The 17421-nt window shown below is 51.3% G+C and overlaps 2 protein-coding genes across 7 annotated transcripts in view; one reads left to right on the top strand and one right to left on the bottom strand.

The window, feature by feature from the left end:
• CRTAC1 (cartilage acidic protein 1) overlaps positions 1-12712 on the top strand; it is a 157442-nt gene extending 144730 nt beyond the window's left edge. For 2 of the 5 annotated variants that reach the window (XM_019459047.2, XM_053909807.1), the window contains one exon: positions 5473-6123. In XM_019459047.2, coding sequence (XP_019314592.1) covers positions 5473-5723 — 251 coding nt within the window. In that variant the 3' untranslated portion in view covers positions 5724-6123. Of the gene's footprint in view, positions 1-94; positions 762-5472; positions 6124-12674 lie in introns of those variants that run through there. The other 3 variants (XM_019459049.2, XM_019459050.2, XM_019459052.2) reach the window with 2 other exon arrangements.
• Positions 6200-16790, bottom strand: GOLGA7B (golgin A7 family member B). Of its 2 annotated transcripts, XM_053909810.1 has the most exons (6): positions 16463-16790; positions 15667-15756; positions 9893-10018; positions 7005-7157; positions 6817-6918; positions 6200-6307 (listed from the first exon to the last, which is right to left on the bottom strand). In XM_053909810.1, exons 2-6 carry the CDS (start codon positions 15751-15753, stop codon positions 6257-6259), a joined length of 519 nt encoding a protein of 172 aa, XP_053765785.1. In that variant the 5' UTR covers positions 15754-15756; positions 16463-16790; the 3' UTR covers positions 6200-6256. The 2 variants fall into 2 exon arrangements, with proteins under 2 accessions (XP_053765785.1, XP_053765784.1); XM_053909809.1 differs by lacking the exon at positions 6200-6307 and having other exon boundaries at positions 6570-6918; positions 16463-16788.
• Positions 16791-17421: the final 631 nt, after the last annotated feature.

Raw genomic sequence — 17421 nt, 5'->3', positions numbered from 1 at the left:
CTAGAGTAACTTCGGCAATAACAATAATATTTTACTTGGGAGAAATAGATTCTCATTCACCGAGATGCATTTTCATCGTGCTCTCATTTTACAGATGACAGAGCTGGGACTCAGGATAACTGAGCGCAGCGCTAGGGGACGGCAGACTGGTGCAGCCTTCTGACTCCCCCTTCCCACTCTTCCACCGCCTCCATGGTCCCTGATTCAAAACCGCAAGGCCCGGTGCAGCTCCAGGCTGCCGCACGCTGAGTTCTGCCATCCGGCAGGTGCTGAAATGACAAGCCCGTTAAATAGCCCCTTAGAGGAAGAGCCGTGAGCTCGGCACTCTGCCCTGGGCTCTGCCAAGAGAATAAATCCTCCCAAAGTTGCCTGAGAAGGGTCGTGTGGAAACGTCAGAAGGCTGGACTCTGAAAGGAAGGAAAGAAACTGATGTTACCGAACACCTCTGTCATGCCAGGCACATTCTAGGCCAGTTTCTCAGATTCCTCAAAACCAATTGTTCTTAACCATTTTTTATTGGTTGGCACATACTCCTTTGAGAATCTGCTGAAACCTGCGATCCTCTTCCCCAGATAAATGCATGTTATTTTGCAAATATGTGAAGGAGGTGGGTCAAGGTCAAGAGCTCCTGGTGTAAACCTGGGCCCTTTTAGGATTTTCTTAGGTACCAGGGACCTTTCTTCTCTTTTGGAGGCCCCACCCCTCATCATATCAAACATTGTCATATATATCCACAACTCACACTAAATTACACACACACACACACACACACACACACACACAACCAGAGTTAAGTTGAATTACAGTGGACTGTTTGACAGTATTACATTTTGTAGATATGTAACAAAGTATTAATTTCAGCTTTGTGTTTACTTCTCCTATTTTGGACCCAGTAAACTTTTTTGGTAAATTTTATTGAAATGTACCATACCTATAGAAAAATACACAAATCTTAAGTGTGGAGCTCAATGAATTCTCACAAGGTGAGCCCGTCTGTGTAACCAGCACTCTGCTGGAGAAACAGAGCATGAGCACCCAAGAAGCCTCCCCAGGCCCCCTTCCATTCACTATACCCCATCCCAGGACAGCTGCTCTCTTAACGTCTAACACCAAAGATTAGCTCTGCCTGTATTAGAATGCCTTACGAGTAGAATCATAACTTGTACTCATTTCCTGTCTTGTTGCTTTTGTGGAACCGATAAACTTTTATTTGGGCCTCGGACATCTTCCGAGGCCTGTAAAAAGGCTCATAGGCTCTGGGCGCTGTCAAAATCGGGGGTTCTCGACCTTATTTTCACTCTAGAACCTCCAGGAAAACTTTTAAAAAGTCCTAATGTCCAGGCTGCACCCCAGAACAATGAAATCAGAATCTCTGGGGATAGGACGGGACATCAGTGGTTTCTCTTGCTCCCTGGGTGACTTTGACTGCAGCCAAGGATGAGAGGCACTGGCCCACGCGATTTTGTAAAGTTTTAGTACCCCTATCTTACAGCTGGAGAGGACAGTGGGGCTCGAGGGGTCTCCACCACATGCTACCCTCATAAAGCCTGAATTCCAATTCAGGTCTCACTAGGAGTGGTATTTGCATTGCCTTCACGCTTGGTAAATAGTCAAGTCCAAACGAAGCGTAGGTGCCTCCTGCCAGAAACTTTCCTTACTCTGAGTCCTTCCGGAGCTGTGATCAAGGGAGCTAGGGTTTCCCAAGAATAAGGCGGTGCCCCAGGAGCTGGCCGTAGGGAGAGTCACCGCCAGCTGGACTCCATCTTTGCCCCACAGGGTTTGGGAGCCCTGGGGATGGTTCCCAGGCTGCTGGGTTCCGGGGTGCAGTGCACGATTCTGCCGCTCGGTGGCACCACGAGCTTCTGTAAACCCTGTGGTTTTCACACACCCCAAAGGAAGCTAGAAAGCAGTCTGGCAGCAGTGACCACGGGGGAATGGCAGCCCAGAGCTTCCTGGGGGTTCCTCTGCTCGCTGGGGCCTGACAGGGCCTGTTCCTGGCTGGCCAGGGGGATGCAGAGACGTGGCTGTGACACAACCCAAGGAGGAGGCCACTTCCCCCATAACTGAGCCATTAGAGAAGAACCAGGGAGAGAGAAGCCACGCCTCACCTGCTTCTCCCCGCTCTGCCCTTCACTGAGCTGCCCCCGTGGGCTCCGCAGTTGAAGAGCACAGCCCACCCACGCTCCCGTGTTGCCTAGAAGCTCCAGCCCTGGGCTTGGAAGTACCAGGCACAGCTCCAAGTCCTTACCTGGGAATCTGCCAAATCCTAACCTAGGATGACCGAGGACCTCAAGCTCTGACAGGGTCCCTAAACCTGGGTGAACTTTGCCTAGATTCAAAACCAAGCTCTTCCACTTCCTAGTTGTGTAACTTTGGGCAAGTTATTTAACTTCCGTGAGTCTCAGCCTCCTCATCTGTAAAATGGGAATAATAGTCCACATCTTACGATTGTCGTGAGGACTGAATAGTTATGTGGCATCTTAGCCTAGCGCATGGCACATAGTGATAAAATAAATGTTAGCTACTATTGTGTATTATTACTATAAATAATAACCAACAGGACAGAATGTCTTGCCAACAGGACAGAATGAACTTTCCCACATGTTAAAGAACAGCCTCCATTGTGACAACCCCACACACCCCAGGTTTGAGCAGAGGCAGTGAGTCCAGCCTGCCCCAGGGCTCAGGGAAAGGCCCAGCTGCCCCTTAGGAGCAGCAGGCACAAGTGTGAAAGCCGCCCAGAGTCCCAGTCAGCACCAGCCAGAGGGGATGTCCCCAAAGCCCCCACCCTGGGGGCTGGAGCCATTATCCCCACAATCTGGTGAGATCCTCTCTTGGCCCACAGACCTGAGTGCGTGACCCTGGCCGCCCTGAGGCCTAAAGCAACTTCCATCCAGATGCCATCGGCATGGTGTCAGGTTGAGCACTGGGTCAGGAGATCTTGGTTCTAAATTTGCTACCACTGTCGGTCAGCTGTGTGAACTGGGGCAAGTCACGTGACCTCTCTGGGCTCCATTCTGTCTCATTTAGATGATCTTAAATCCCCTCCCAGCTCTAGCATGTGGTTTTATCAAAGTATCTGGTACACAATAGGTGCTCAATAAATGTTATTTAGTTTTATAAAATCCAACATACGACTCTGCTAGGTTCTAACACCCTAGTCTTTAAAACTGAACGACTTCTCTGATGCAACTCCTAACAGGGCCCAACCCAGGGTGAGAGCTCAAGAAATGGGTATTTATCTCATTACTGACTTTTGACCTGGCTCTCTGTCAAGCTGCTCCCTCCACCCAAGGCTGCAAGTGCCCCATAAAGGCTCCATGTTAGAGGATCCAGAGCGTAGCTTCCCCACTAGACTACAAGCTCTAAGAAGGTAGGGTTGGTCCTGCCCACGTCAGCCTCACTGCTTCTTCAAGAACACCCAGCCCCACCTCCTTGGCATGAGGTGGGTGGGCAGCTGAGCATCCACTCCCTGTGGTCCTGGGGCATAGAACTGATGGCACCCCATCACCATCGGGGAAAGAAGTGGCACAGAGCCTCAAGCTGGGCAAGTCCTTTTATTGGAAAAAGAAATAATAAAACCAAAGGCCACTGCATCACCTGTGCCCAGCCATCCCACAGGAGAGGCACAGGTCAGACATAAGGCCTGGCCACACAGTGGGCCAGAATGGGCATGGGCCAGGCCGCAGCCCTCTGTGGGGGATCGTGGGACCAGGACCCGCCCACTGGGGCTCAGGGCCTGCCTTTGGCTCCCTGGGTAGGCACCTCCCTCCCACACACTGCTGTCTTGTCCAAAAACAATCAGGCCCCTCTTTGGTTCCAGAAAGCTACCTTCAGTGGCTGGTCTTTCACATGCACTTGTAGCACCTCCTGCCGGCTGAGGCAGGCAGCCTCTCTGTCCATCTTCAGGGCACCAGGGCAGGGCTGCTTCCTTCCCACTGGCCGCCCTGGGCCTTGGCAGGCGGGGGCCTCGGTGGCTGGATGCTTCTCTTCCCTTTCGAGAAAGGAGTTTGCCTTTTCCCCTGCAGGTCGCCAGTTCCTTTGAACATCCACAGAAGCCTTGTTTACACGGCCTTAGAGAGCTCCAGAGCCTGGGTGGGCTGAATGGGCAGCATGTGTGGCCCTGTTGCCTTGTCACTGGGAGCTTGGGAGAGGGACACAGAAGGTCCCAGAAGGTTGGCTCTGCTCTCCTAGACCCCCAGCTTCTCTTCTGCCAGAATGTACACAGTAGAATCAGAAGGTAGGGAGAGCTTTGCAGGCGGGGGAGAGACCAGGAAGAAGAGCTGAGCTGGCAGCCCCAGGCAAGGGGCAAGGAGCTTTAGGACATTTATTTACAAGGGGACAGGCTGGACCCATGCAGGGAAGCAGCCACAGACTATCACATACAAAGATAAGACAGGATGCAGAGAGGGGCAATCATTGGCCTGGCAACCAAGGGGAACAGACAAGTGCACGGTCACATACACATACATACACATGCACCCACAGGTGCAACCACACATGTACACACACACAACTGCACTCACACACATCCATCCACATGTGTGCTCATACACACACCTACACATACACATGTGCATTTTTGCACATAGCGCACTCACATATATGCACTCACACGCGTGCCTGCATGCACACACACTCATTCTCACATACACACAGGTTCTAATCTCAGGAAGTTGGCTCCAGTTCTGAAGGTTCAAACCTCCCAAGGCTACATGTCTCCATGAAGCATTTCTCCAGACCCCCAAATAACCTCCTAGAGCCCCAGGCTGTGTGCCCCACAACCAGCGCCTGATGTCCTGCAAAATCTCAGGAGTTGGATATTTCTTGGCAAGGCCAAGGTGGCCTCCAGGCTTTGAGCAGAGGAACGGGAAGCCAGGAGTCTAGAAGAGGTCAGGAGGGGACTGAGCAGCTCCCATCTCCCCAGACCTCGAATCGGTGGAGGCAGGATCACAGACAGGCAGAGCCCCTGCAGTGGCCCCAGAAAGAGCAGATACTGGGAGACAGCCACGGGGAGCAGGACCCTGGGGGGAGAGAGTCCTGGCGGATGTGGGATTTGGGGTGAGGAATCATGCGGGAGAAGGGCATTCTCTCTGGGACCTGAGCCCCCCTCCGGGCGTTGGGTACAGAGCTGCAGAAGCAAAGGACTGTCCAAATTGTGTTAGCCCCACCCCCAAACCCCCACCCCAGCCTTCCCCTGGAAGATCTGGCTGCGTGTGACCAGACCTCCCCCATGGAGAAAATGCCAGGTCAGGAAGTAGGCCGTCCTGCCAGGGGTGACAGGCAGGAGGGAGTAAAGGGGGGCGCGGGTAGATGGCCCGCGGGAATCACCGGGCCAGTCACCCTTCCTCCCGCCCCACCCCTCCCTGGGGAGCAGCAGGGGCCCAGAGAATGACTCAGAAGCGGGTGCTCTGGTAGCGCAGCCGCCGCAGGTCTGAGAGGCCCTCAGTCCGGCCGTACACCTCCCTGCAGGGACTCTCGGCCAGTCACCGGGCCCCCGCCCCGCCGCCCCCGCCGCTGCTGCCGCTGCCGGAGCTGCTGCCGCTGCTGGAGCTGCCGCTGCTGCACCGGTCCTCGTAGATGGAGATCTCGATCTGCGGCCGGCGTTAAGGAGGGAGCCCCTGCCAGCTGCCGAGAAGGGGCGGACGGAGGCCAGCAGGGGAGCGGGCGGCCGAGCCGGTGCCGCGTCCCAGACAGCGAGGCCGGGAGGCCCGGGCCGCTAGACCCCAGCCCCTCCGCGCTGTCGCGGGCGCTCGGTGTGCACACGCACACAGCGACCTGCCGGGCCGAGCACTGCGCAGGCGCACAATCGGAAGCTTCCGCTTTAGTGGGTCTGATTACCAAACACCGGGACAGGTGGTGGTACGGCGTGGGAAGTGGGAAGACCTCGGTGTCCCGAGTTCTAATCCTGAGTCGCTTTCTCTCGAGAGATGGGACTTTAGACCGGTCATTTAACTTGTTACCCATGAATGGCCGCGTGTGTAAAATGGTGGTAATAATGGAATCTTGGGGTAGCTGGGGGACTGATTGAAATAACGCTTGTAAAGCTCTAAGCCCAATGCCTGGCACTTAGTAAAAACTCAATTAAAAAAAGGCCCCTCTCACAGGGCTTTGTAAACAGAAGATTCCGGTCTTTGTGTTTTCTTTCCTCGTTTTCCTCTCAATTTTCCAGTAAAAACATTTTTTTAACACTTCTACTCTGCGAGTGGGCTGTGTGTACACCTTGACCACACTTTTCCAGGTGGAGCGAGCAGGCCTATAACCCAATTCCTGGGTCGGCCACCCACCAAGACTTCATTTTTCTGATCTGTAAAGAGGGGCTCAGGACGTACACCCAGGAGTACACGAGACCGTAGACATGTAAACGTGTGCAGAGATCCGCGTGTTCCCTGAGGGGCAGTGCAGCTTCACGGTTAAGTGTGGGACTGGGCTCAAATCCTGGCTCTGACGTTCACCGGCCGGGTGACCCTGGGCCAGTGATTTAACTTCAGTGGGCTCGTGGGCAGAGGGAAGAATAAGAGTTACCCACCTTGTAGGGGTAGTATGAGAATTACATCGTTTCAAAGCAGTTAATATGATACCTGGCATGTATCAAGCGCTGAAGAAATGCAGCCCAGTAAAAGCAAACCCTGAAATTCACAAAAGGCATTGATAACTTATAGTGGGGGAGGAGAGCTGACGACCAGTGATGTGGGGAATCCTGGGAAAATCCCTGAGCAGAGGCCCCTAGGGTGGTCCCTATTTCTGGGTGTCTTCACCAAGGAACCCACCAGTTGGCAGCTCTGGGCCCTTGCACAGAACAGCCAGGAAGGATACGACCCGCATCCCGCGCTCCACGGGGTCAGTGAGCAGGAGGCCTCGAGGGGCAAAGATCTTCTCGTTCTGCTCCTGGATGTAGCGGGAGATCTTCTTGAGAACCTGCAAGGAGAGGGGCCGGCTGAGGATGAGCGGGCAGCGGGGGAACCCTGCAGGAGGGGATGTAAGGCAGTCAGGAGGGGAGCCACCTTCTCGTAGTGGGTCTCCATGCAGAGGAAGATGAAGTAGGCCGTGGCACAGGCCAGGCAGCCCTCAAGGTAGGAGCTGCCCCCGATCTTCTCCGCCTCCGCGTAGAAGCTGTTGAGGGTCTTCACGGTCTCCTCAAAGAGCTGCCGCTCAATCTGGAGGAGAAAGGGACAGGGAACCAGGTTGAGGCCAGCCTCCCTGGACCGGACAGTCACAGGTAGGAGGGCGGGTGGCAGTGGTGGGGCCACACGGATGAGGGGAGTGGCACACAGGTAAGATCGGAGAAGCTGCCCGTGGAACACTGGACTGGGAGCCGGGAGACCTGGGGTCCAGTCCAGACCTGACCATCAACTAGCTATGTGGCCTTCAGCTGATGACTTAACTACTCCAGCCTCAGTTTCCACAGCTATAAAATGGGAATAAGAATGACTACTTGGCCTCCCTTGGGAGCAGGAAACTCCCACAATATCAGAGACGTGAAGGCTTCCTGAAAGCAGACGGTCAGGCAGGAATTCTGGTGACTTCGTCGCCCCCCATTTTCATAGCTGCAAAAGCGCCCAGGACCTAATTGGTAGGGGCTCCCCATGTTTGGATGGGACTCCAACTGCATAAGACTGATTATATGAGATCTCAGGAGTATCTTCTCTCAAAGAGGTCACCAAGAACACGACAGCCTCGTGGGCGTGCACAACTGGGAAGCTGTCCTGCCTGCATCCATAATCATAATAGCTAATATTCATTAAGCACTTTCTATGCTTTCTATTTTTAAAAGCACTTTCAGGTACCAATGTAATGTTGCGTATCAACTATACTTCAATTTAAAAACAAATAATAAGATTTTTATCAATTTATCTGGCAACTGTAGATTAAATTATGCAATTGCGGGGCACCTGGGTGGCTCAGTCGGTTAAGCGTCTGACTTCGGCTCAGGTCATGATCTCACAGTTTGTAGGTTCCGTGTCAGACTCTGTGCTGACAGCTCAGAGCCTGGAACCTGCTTCAGATTCTGTGTCTCCCTCTCTCTCTGCCCCTCTCCCACTCATGCTCTCTCTCTCTCTTTTTCTCTCTCTCAAAAATAAATAAACATTAAAAACATTTAATTGTGCAATTGCTTCATCTGAAAAAAAAAAGCTTTGCAGAGTCGGATATTTTTTAAAAAGTTAATCAAAATAAATGAATAAATAACACACTTCCCCACATTTTCACTTCAGTAGCTCAAAGCTCAGCTCTGTGGTCCCGGCCACCGTCATCTCCGGCCTCTTAACTGGTCTCTGTGCCCCCAGCCCTGCCAAGGGAGGCTGCTGAAGTCGGATCATGTCACAGCTCTGATGAAGAGCTTCCAAAGCCTTCTCATCTCTCTCCAAGTAAAATCCAAGAAGTCCTTATATGCCTGCTAGGCCCTACAGGGCCTGGCCCTGCGTCCCCTGAGCCCGCCTCCTGCTTTCCTGCCCACTCAGTCCCCAACCAGCCACACTGACTGCCCTGCTGCTTCCTGAAAATGCACAAGTCCTTTGTGCCTGTGTCCTCGGATACAACACGCCTCCCCCAGACACCCCCACCCCAGGCTCATACCTACAGGCCTAAGGGCTTACCTTATCTCACAGACCTCCCCCCCCCATTCACCTCTCCCCTGCTCTCCCAGCCCTGTGACCCTCACACACTTATTTTTCTAGTAGTGGTCCCCACTGCAGCTGCTACATATTTACTTGCTGTTTTATTCTTCATACCTTCCAATCGAAAATGAACTCATGACTTCACTTCTGCATCCCCAGTGCCTAATACATAGTAGTTGCTCAGTAAATACTTGCTGAATGCTAAGTGAACTTGTCCAAGGTTACACAGCTCTGACCTGAATCTGTGCTCTTTAATAACCCTACACTACATTGGGAGGTCATGCTCCAAGCAGGTGTCAAAGTGGCTGTAGGCCCATTTTTTACATTCCTCAGAACACCCCCTTCCCCACTCACCACTACAGGATCAGAACTGTCCATCACACAAGCTAGCATGGGACCTTCCATGTCCATCTAGGACAAAAGGTCTCCCTAAGAACAGTCAGAAGCTTTGGGGTTCCCAGCCACTGTCCCTACACAGATCTGGAGTGAACGCATAAGAAAACATTATGCTCTACCCCAAGAGTCGCCCTGCCCCAAAGGACAGGTGTGTCCTTTGATGAGATGAGGAGACCTCACAGCACCCTAAAAGCTGGCTACCGATCAGATTAACAAAAGGCAGCCCTGCCCCACCTTCCCAAACCCACTTGGATAGGCCTGGGCTGCTGAATGAAAGAGCTGGGGTCTGCCTACCGCCCTCCAGAGGGCAGGCTCTCTAATTCCAGGACAGTGTTACAACAGCCTGGGAATGAGGACCATACGCACCCCCGAACCGGGAGCAAAACTGGGCAGAAGGAGCTGACTTGCAAGGGGTTGGTGGTCCACGAGACACCCAGGTAGCTGGCTGAGTCTGGAGGGAGGGGCTGTGGGCAGAGCCCTTGGTCGATGACCTGGGCATCGGGATTTCTTAAAGGTCCCCAGGAAATTCTAACGTGCAGCTGGGGCTGAGACTGCTGCCAAGAAGTAGAGATTCCTGAAGCTGATGCCATCAATCGGACTAAGGAATCTGTTTTTGTTTCATAAGCTCTCCAGGCGACTCTTGTGCTACTGATGTTCCAGGGCCACTGAACTAGGAAATCTCTGAGGCTTTTTCAGCTCTAACTTGCAGTGAGGTGACAGCAAGACAATGTTAGGGACATTTTTTAATTCTGTCACGTGAAGTGCCTGAACAAGTTATATGTCACATATTACTTTCATCCTGGAAAAAAAAAATACATTGGAATAAGTCCCTGAGTTCCATCACGGCCTATGTTCCAAGTTTAGAAAAAAGACATCCTTACCCGGCTGTCCAGCTCCGGGGGGAATTTGGTCTGGAACTGACAGATGGTCCCATCACTGTAGTCTCTTTGGATAAAGACCTTGGTGGCCAATGAGGCACTTCGCCGCAGCTCCTGCAGATTATGGACCTGAGGAGGCATACAGCAGACTCACATTCAGGGTGACCATCCATCTAGGTTTGTCCAAGACTGACGGAGGTTTTCAGGATGTGATTCTTACAGCACTAAACCAACAAAGTCCCCGGCAAACCTGAACATTAGCCACCCTACAAGTGCTCCATGGGGCACTTGGGGAAGTCATGGGGAAGCAGAACTGTGGAGTTGACTAGAGAAGACACGTCAAGCTATCCCAGAAAGATCTAGAAAAAGCCTGAATTAGGGCAAAAGCTGAGCCAAAAGGGGATGATGGTTCTGGAATCATCAACAGAGCCAGAAACAAATTTTAACAAGAGGAAAAGACTTCCTGGTAGCTGGCCCAGATCCTTCTCTCTCTTTCCCCTTCTCCCTCCCTCCCCCTCCCTTCTCCCTCTCCCTCTCTTTCCCTTCCCCCTCCTCCTCTCTCCCTCTCTCCCTCCCTTTTCCTCTCCTCCCTTCTCCCCACCCCCCGTTTACCTCCTTCTCCCTCCTTCTCACTCTCCCTCCCCCTCCCACACACACAGAGAGCCTTTCACACTTTTGTTCACTCACCAAGTATCAAATATTCACAAATCATCAGGCCTCGTGCTTGGGGAACCCAGCCCTGAACAAGACTGAGGTCTCAGGCCCCAGAAGTGGGGCTTACAGCAAGGTTGGGGAGGGGAGTAGGACAGAGGAGGACCTGATAGCCCACCAACTGGGAGGGAGATTCGGATAACCCAGAAATTAAAGAAACACCTTGCCCTGGTAGGAAGAAGTGGGGCAACTCTGTCCCTTGCCCACACCTGCAGTTTTGACATTGACACAAACTCTAGCACTTGAGGGGACTGGGCTCAATTAATAGAAGAATAGGGCCTCTTTCTTCCACTTCCAGCCTTAGTCACCCACATTTGAAAGAAGCATCCCACTGGGTAAAATATGCCAAACATTGGAACCATGTGGAGGCCAAGCCCCAAGGGCAGAGTGAACACACAGCCAGTTCATCCTGTGTAATTAAGGTGAATCTCTTCCGTCATTCAGCTTTCATTTATTGAGTCCCTACTATTGCCGAGCTCTGGGGATGCTGAGCAAAGACAGTCTGTGAGCTCCAGGGAAGAAGACAAGTAAATATATAATAAATTAGCCTGTGATAAATGCTTTAGAGAAGTAACATCTTACCCAGAAATGCTTACTCAGAAAAGACTTCCTGAGGTCTGTGTTGAGTCATCAAGAAGGCCAGGAGTTGCCAGTGGTAGGGAGCAGGCAGTGGGTGGGGAGAGGGATGTAAAGTCAACCCAGACAGAGGGAGAAGCTTGTGCAAAGGAAAAAGATGGCAGAGAACACAATATGCTCCAGTTGACTGCAGGCAGATTTCAGCAAGATGGGAGTTGGTTTGTGGATTAGGCCAGAGCAGGGGGGAATGACAGTATAGAGGACAGTACTATCACAAAGAGCTGGAGGGGGGCTCTACTAGAGGGGAGGGTATAGGACAGAAGACAAACTTGCTTAAAAGCTGGGGGAAAGTGGGGCGCCTGGGTGGCTCAGTTGGTTAAGCATCCGACTTTAGCCCAGGTCACGATCTCATGGTCTGTGAGTCCGTGAGTTCGAGCCCCGCATCGGGCTCTGGGCTGATGGCTCAGAGCCTGGAGCCTGCTTCTGATTCTGTGTCTCCTCTCTCTCTGCCCCTCCCCCGTTCATGCTCTGTCTCTCTCTGTCTCAAAAATAAATAAACGTTAAAAAATTTTTTAAAAAAAGCTGGGGGAAAGAGTAAGCAATGAGAGAAAAGTAGGAGAGATAACTGGTAGATCAAGGTTCGGAAAAGGGGAAAATCAGAGAACACTGCAGGAGACTTTCCTACATCCGGCAAAGCTTGCTCTACGTAAGAGATGTGATACCAGAGTACTGGGGCTGAACTGAAGAATATATAGATGCTCCTCTTGTCTGAACTGTCCTTGATTCCTCTAATCAAGGTTTTAATTGAGAAAATCCCCTTGACATTCACTAGGATCGTATGATAACTTTGAAAAATAAAGAAGGCTTTAGTGGTATAAGTGTGTTATTTGTTACTCTGCTCTATCTGGTTAGGATCTCATACTTTTATATTTTCCAAAGAAAAGGAAGGGGCTGTGGCCTTCCTCTGCCCTTCTAAAACCAACTGACGTGAGCCAGTGGATCATGAGGATGGATTCCCCTAGCCCCAGAAGGATCATTCAGGAAGCTCTGTGAGGGATGCATGGGAATTAAGCATGACTGGGTAAGAGGCCAGTGACTGGGGTAAGAGGCCATTTGAAGGGATGCACTATGTTTGTAGTGTCCGGGGAAACACAAAAGCAGGTCTAACCCAAGAAAAGTGATGGTGAGAATGGAAAGAAAGGGAAAAAACAGTGATTCAACTCTTCTATTATGGATAGAGCTTCTTCCCCTCTGACGGCCTCCTTTGTCTATGTCCGAGTGCACACATGCACTGTGTGCTACCATGAAGGTATGTGTCTGTGACTGTCTCTAGTGACCACTTCTTCCTCCTAGGCGTACAATTAGATTAATCCCCACCCTGCCTTGCAATTAGGTGTGGCCATATGACTGAATGGAATATGAGTGGAAGTGATGAATTCATGTATAGGTTTAGCTCACAACAACCAGCCACTCTTCTGTTACCTTTCCTCTTCCACAGAAAACAAGGAAGCTGTATGTTGAAGATGATGGGACCACAAATTGGAAAGAGCCTGGGTCCCTGAGTCAGCCTGGAGGAGACCTACTTGCTGATCAGGATCACTTCTCTGGGACTTTACTGAACAATAAACTTCTAGTTTATTATTCCATTAAAATTTTAGGATGCTATCTTGCATAGTATGGTCTCATCTCCTCTTGGCTTTGATCTGTGAGTTCTCAAGTACCCAGAGTAGGAGAGCTCAACACCCTTTCCAACCCCAAAAATCCTGAGCCTTAGAACAAAGCCTCTGGGTGACCAGGGATCTACTTCCCTCCCTGTAGAGTATTTGTGGAGTCTTGAGGAGTTGCTAGAAGATGGTATCAGACTCATTGTATATTCCAGAGCTTTCATCTCCCAGATCTATGTCAAGCACAATATAACACACTCATCTGTAGTTGGCAAAGAGTAGGACTTAAGGCAAGGCAGCATCTCCTGGCTCTCCCCATCCACGGTGGCTCAGTTGTGAAGTACCAAAAGGCCCTGATGGAAAGAGGGCCCACTGACCTGGGAGCAGGATACCTGGGTGCTAGTCCGGGCCACATGACCCTGGGCCTCCATTTCTTCAACTAGAAACTGAGAAGCTGGAACAACATAATCACTTAAAGCCCCTTCTAGCCCTGACATTCAAGAGGCTTTCTCAGGGATTATGAATGCAAATGTTTATAGGAACTAAGCATGTAAGTGGGTTGGGTGAGGGCTGTGGCTAATCAGAGAACCCACGCCCTGTCTCAAGAAAGCGGCTGACCACTGCCATGTGAGAATGTGAGCCCAGGATGCCACACTTCGACATCTTAAGAGAATGCATAAATCCAGATTTCCTTAATATCAAATGTCTTGATTTTTTTTTTTTACGTTTCCAATAAATATTTACATTTGTAAGCGCTAAGCAGACAAAATAAGGCACAACTGTGAACAAGATTCACTCCTAGAATTGCCAGGTTAGGACCTCTGAATAAGAAATCCCATCATAGGGGCCCTTGGGCCAGAGCTAGAGCCAAGCTCCAGGCACTTGCCAGCTATGTAGCTTTCAGGAAGCAAGCACAGGTTTTCAGGAGAGATCCATGATGCTCTGATCCCATAAGAGGATCCCAGAATATGCCTGCACCTCTAAGAGACCACAGCTTCTGTGTCTCCCCTGAACAGCGACTCTGGGGTTTCTTAACTGACCCTGGCACCTGGGCTTCTCATCTACTTCTTACCTTCCTCAACTCTGCCCTCTCCCCTGCCACCATCCCAGGCTTGCTGGCAGCTGGCTAAGGACACCCCAAGAGGCATTTCATGAGGAAGAAAGAGAAAGTCAGTGGCAATACCTGCTGGCACCAATTTTTGAACTGCAGTATGACAGGGATAGGGAGGCAGCCTGAAGAATGGGCCATACACCTGACAGAGCCAACCTGGTAGAGATGAGGAGTAAGCACTGGAGTTCAGAAGAACATTCCCAGTCCCAATCTGCCCAAGACAAACAGGAGGCCCCATCTGGCCCACATCTCCATCCTCATTAAAAACTAGCTAATTCCAGAGGATGCATTTGAGGCTCAACTCAAGAATCAGGAGATTCAGCTCATGAACCAACACCATGATCCCTGGCTGGGGTGTGGAGGAGGAGTGAGGATCGTGAGTCAGAGGCAGCCGAATCAGGCCTCAGGATGGAAACCCAGGCACAGGGCCTCCCTTCTTCTCAGCCTACACAAGGGCCCAAGCCCAACCTACTGTCTGTTGGCTGTTAATTCCAGGCCTCAGAGATCAAACCTCCAAATGCCTTGCTTGGATAATGCTACTTGGGTGCATTTAAAAATCTCTCAGGGGCCGGGGGTGCCTGGGTGGCTCAGTCGGTTAAGCATCCAACTTCAGCTCAGGTCATGATCTCACGGTTTGTGAGTTCAAGCCCCGCATTGGGCTCTGTGCTGATGGCTCGGAGCCTGGAGCCTGCTTCAGATTCTATGTCTCCCTCTCTCTCTGCCCCTCCGCCGCTCGTGTTCTGACTCTCTCTCTCAAAAATAAATAAACATGTTTTAAAAAATCTCTTAGGGGCCAAACTCCACCACTTAAACTTAAAGAAGCCCCTCCCAGCCAGGCATTTCCCAGTTGTCCTTGGCCATCTGGACTGTTTCCCAGGGCGGACCCTGCTCCCAGTGACACACATTTGCAGAGGTTTGTCGCTCAGGAAATGGGCTCATTACAGTTTTCCAAATGAGGTCAGTGTATCACTCAGGAGGCTTCATTCCTCCTCTGAGTTCCTCACACACACTCCTCCCTTAATGCTAACTCCTAAACAGAAATTGGGAAGCAGAAAAGATCCAGTTTCCATGCCTTCCATCCAGGGATCCAGGGACATCCATGCTTTCTCTATGTTTCTGCCTCTCTCCTCCTCACCCATCTCTCCCTCCCCCTCTGTCTTTCTGTCCCTCCCTCTCTTTCTCTCCCTCCCCCTCCTCCTTCTCCCTCCCTCTCCTTGTCTTGATCTCCTCTTCACCTCCCAAAACACCTTCTGCTGGAACTGTGGACTTACCAGTCAGAACCCAAAGGGAATGGCCAAGAAGTTTGGCATGAGGTTTTCCTTCTCCCAACAGGTTTTCCCTGGTAATCTTAACTCAGTCCTAACAGTAAAAACAGCCTGGGGAGAATGACTCACTGCACAGCCCAGATAATGTGCACATTCTGTGCCTTGGCAGAGCTAAGGCTTCCTCCCTCAGTACTGCCAGCAGGGTCCACCCAAGGCCAAATTGGGAAATGGGTAATGTTTGTCCTCTGCTCTCCATCCCTTCTGGGCATACCTCTGTCCCTCTGTCCCTCTACCCTCAAGCTGACCCAGCCAGGCTGAACAGGGGGCCTGAGTCCTTCCTGAACTCTTCCGCATCCGTTCCCCCATCACAGCCTCACGTGCCCACCTCGCTGTTGAGCAACGCCGTTGGCTAACTGGATACACCTGGCTGCAGCAGAAAAAAACACTGACCAGGGAGGCAGAAGACTCAGTCTCTAATCCTTGCCCTGCCTCTTTTGAGCCATAGTCTCTTGAATACGTCTTGCATTCCAGTTGCATTATCTGTAAAATGGGATAATGATGCTACTTCACAGAGATCAAGCAAGCTCCTGAGCCTCGGTTGGCTCACCTGTTAATTGCGGATAATAACAGCATCCTTGCCCACTTCACAGGGGTGCTCTAAAGCTCAAAGGAGATCATACATGTGATAGTGCTTTGTACACAGGAAAGTGCTATATTCACAGAGGCATTAAAAGCAGAGCCTCTCCCAGGGGAGAGTCACGCATGCCTAACAGCAGCCTCCTAGAAACACTGCCTCAACCTAGAGATGTGAGCCTGCTGGTTGGAATTTCTGGACCATAACAGACCTGAAGTGGAGGAGATATGATGGGACAGACGGCATCCTGGGATCTGTCAGATCACATCACAGGTGTGGCTGCCTTCTCTGCCCACTCCTCTGGCCCAGCTATGCCAAGTTGTCCTTTGCTGCCCAATACCAGCAGGCTTTGCTGCCTCCTGGCAGCCTGGCAGCCCTATCTGGAAGGTGACCAGATCCTTGGTCATTTCTCCTTTGTTCTTCCTGCTCTCCTCAGTAACTTTGGCACTTTCCAAGCTTTCTGATTATTTATTTATTTTGCATTCCTCCACCTGTAAAACCAAGCTCCATGGGTCTGCTTAAGGCTTGGCCCCTCACAAGGTCCTAGAGGATGAGCTCTCCTAACTAACCTTGTGCTTTGTCACAAAGCCAAGCAGTACCAAGCAACTGTACCTTGTTCTGTGGTGGCCACAACAGCAGAATTGCAATGGTGACACTTGGTGTTGATGTCACCCTGCTCACCAGGACGCCCCGATGCAATGCAGAGAGTCATTCAAAAGCCTGTGCTGTTCCCCCTGGCTTGCATCCCAGCTGGGTGAGAAGTAGGGAAACACCACAAAAGAAGTCAGCATCAGAACTGGGGAGACCCTGGTGTCCTGGGTTCCGCTCCGAAAATCCAAAGGAAGAAACTTTTCAGCTCTGCTGCTAACATGCTGTGTATCAAATAGGTCCTCCCCTTCTCCATGTGGTAGCTTTACCACTTATAAAGTGGGAACATAAAGAGCTCCACTTCCCACATGAAAGGAGGGAGTACAAGAGAAAATTCCTGACCTCTTAACCACTGCACCAAGATTCTGCCCTCAGCCAACAGGTCCCTGGGTTCAACTTTCAAGTCCCTTGAAGGTGACACACCTATAAGCACACCCTGGAGAAGAAGAAAAAGACAGCTCCTCCCATCAGACCCGGGAAATGTAGACACCCTGGTACAAGAAACTTGAATGATATAAAAAAAAGGGGGGGGGAGCAGGGGCAAGAAAGCATAATATGCAAAAGTAGAGACTGGTGCAGGCAGCTCATTAAACCCAACTGTTTGAGGTTTTGGCCTGAGGATTCTTTGTCCCCTCACTCCCCCACGAAGGAAATGTGAAGGTGGACGTAGGTCTGTCATCTTTTAACCAGGCTTTTGGGTTTAAAAGCTGGATGGCTGCACTGCATAGCAACAGCAACCAGCCGCCTTCCTTCCCCTAAAACAGGGGCGAGCTCACCTCCAAACCTCTAGGGAAGTAGTTTTAGGACTAGCAGTTCCAGGGTAAGAGGAAACCCCAGCTGGGGCCCTGGAGCAAACCTGGTGCTAGTGCCAACAAGTGGCCTGGGCAGCCTCGGGGACTCAGATGGGTAAGATAGCCAGAGAT

The sequence above is a fragment of the Panthera pardus genome, unplaced genomic scaffold (genome assembly GCF_024362965.1).
Source record: "Panthera pardus isolate Hobbes unplaced genomic scaffold, ASM2436296v1 HiC_scaffold_22, whole genome shotgun sequence".
Lineage (NCBI taxonomy): Eukaryota > Metazoa > Chordata > Mammalia > Carnivora > Felidae > Panthera > Panthera pardus.
Note: the sequence above shows the minus strand (reverse complement) of the source record. Positions and strands in the feature narration are given on the sequence as shown.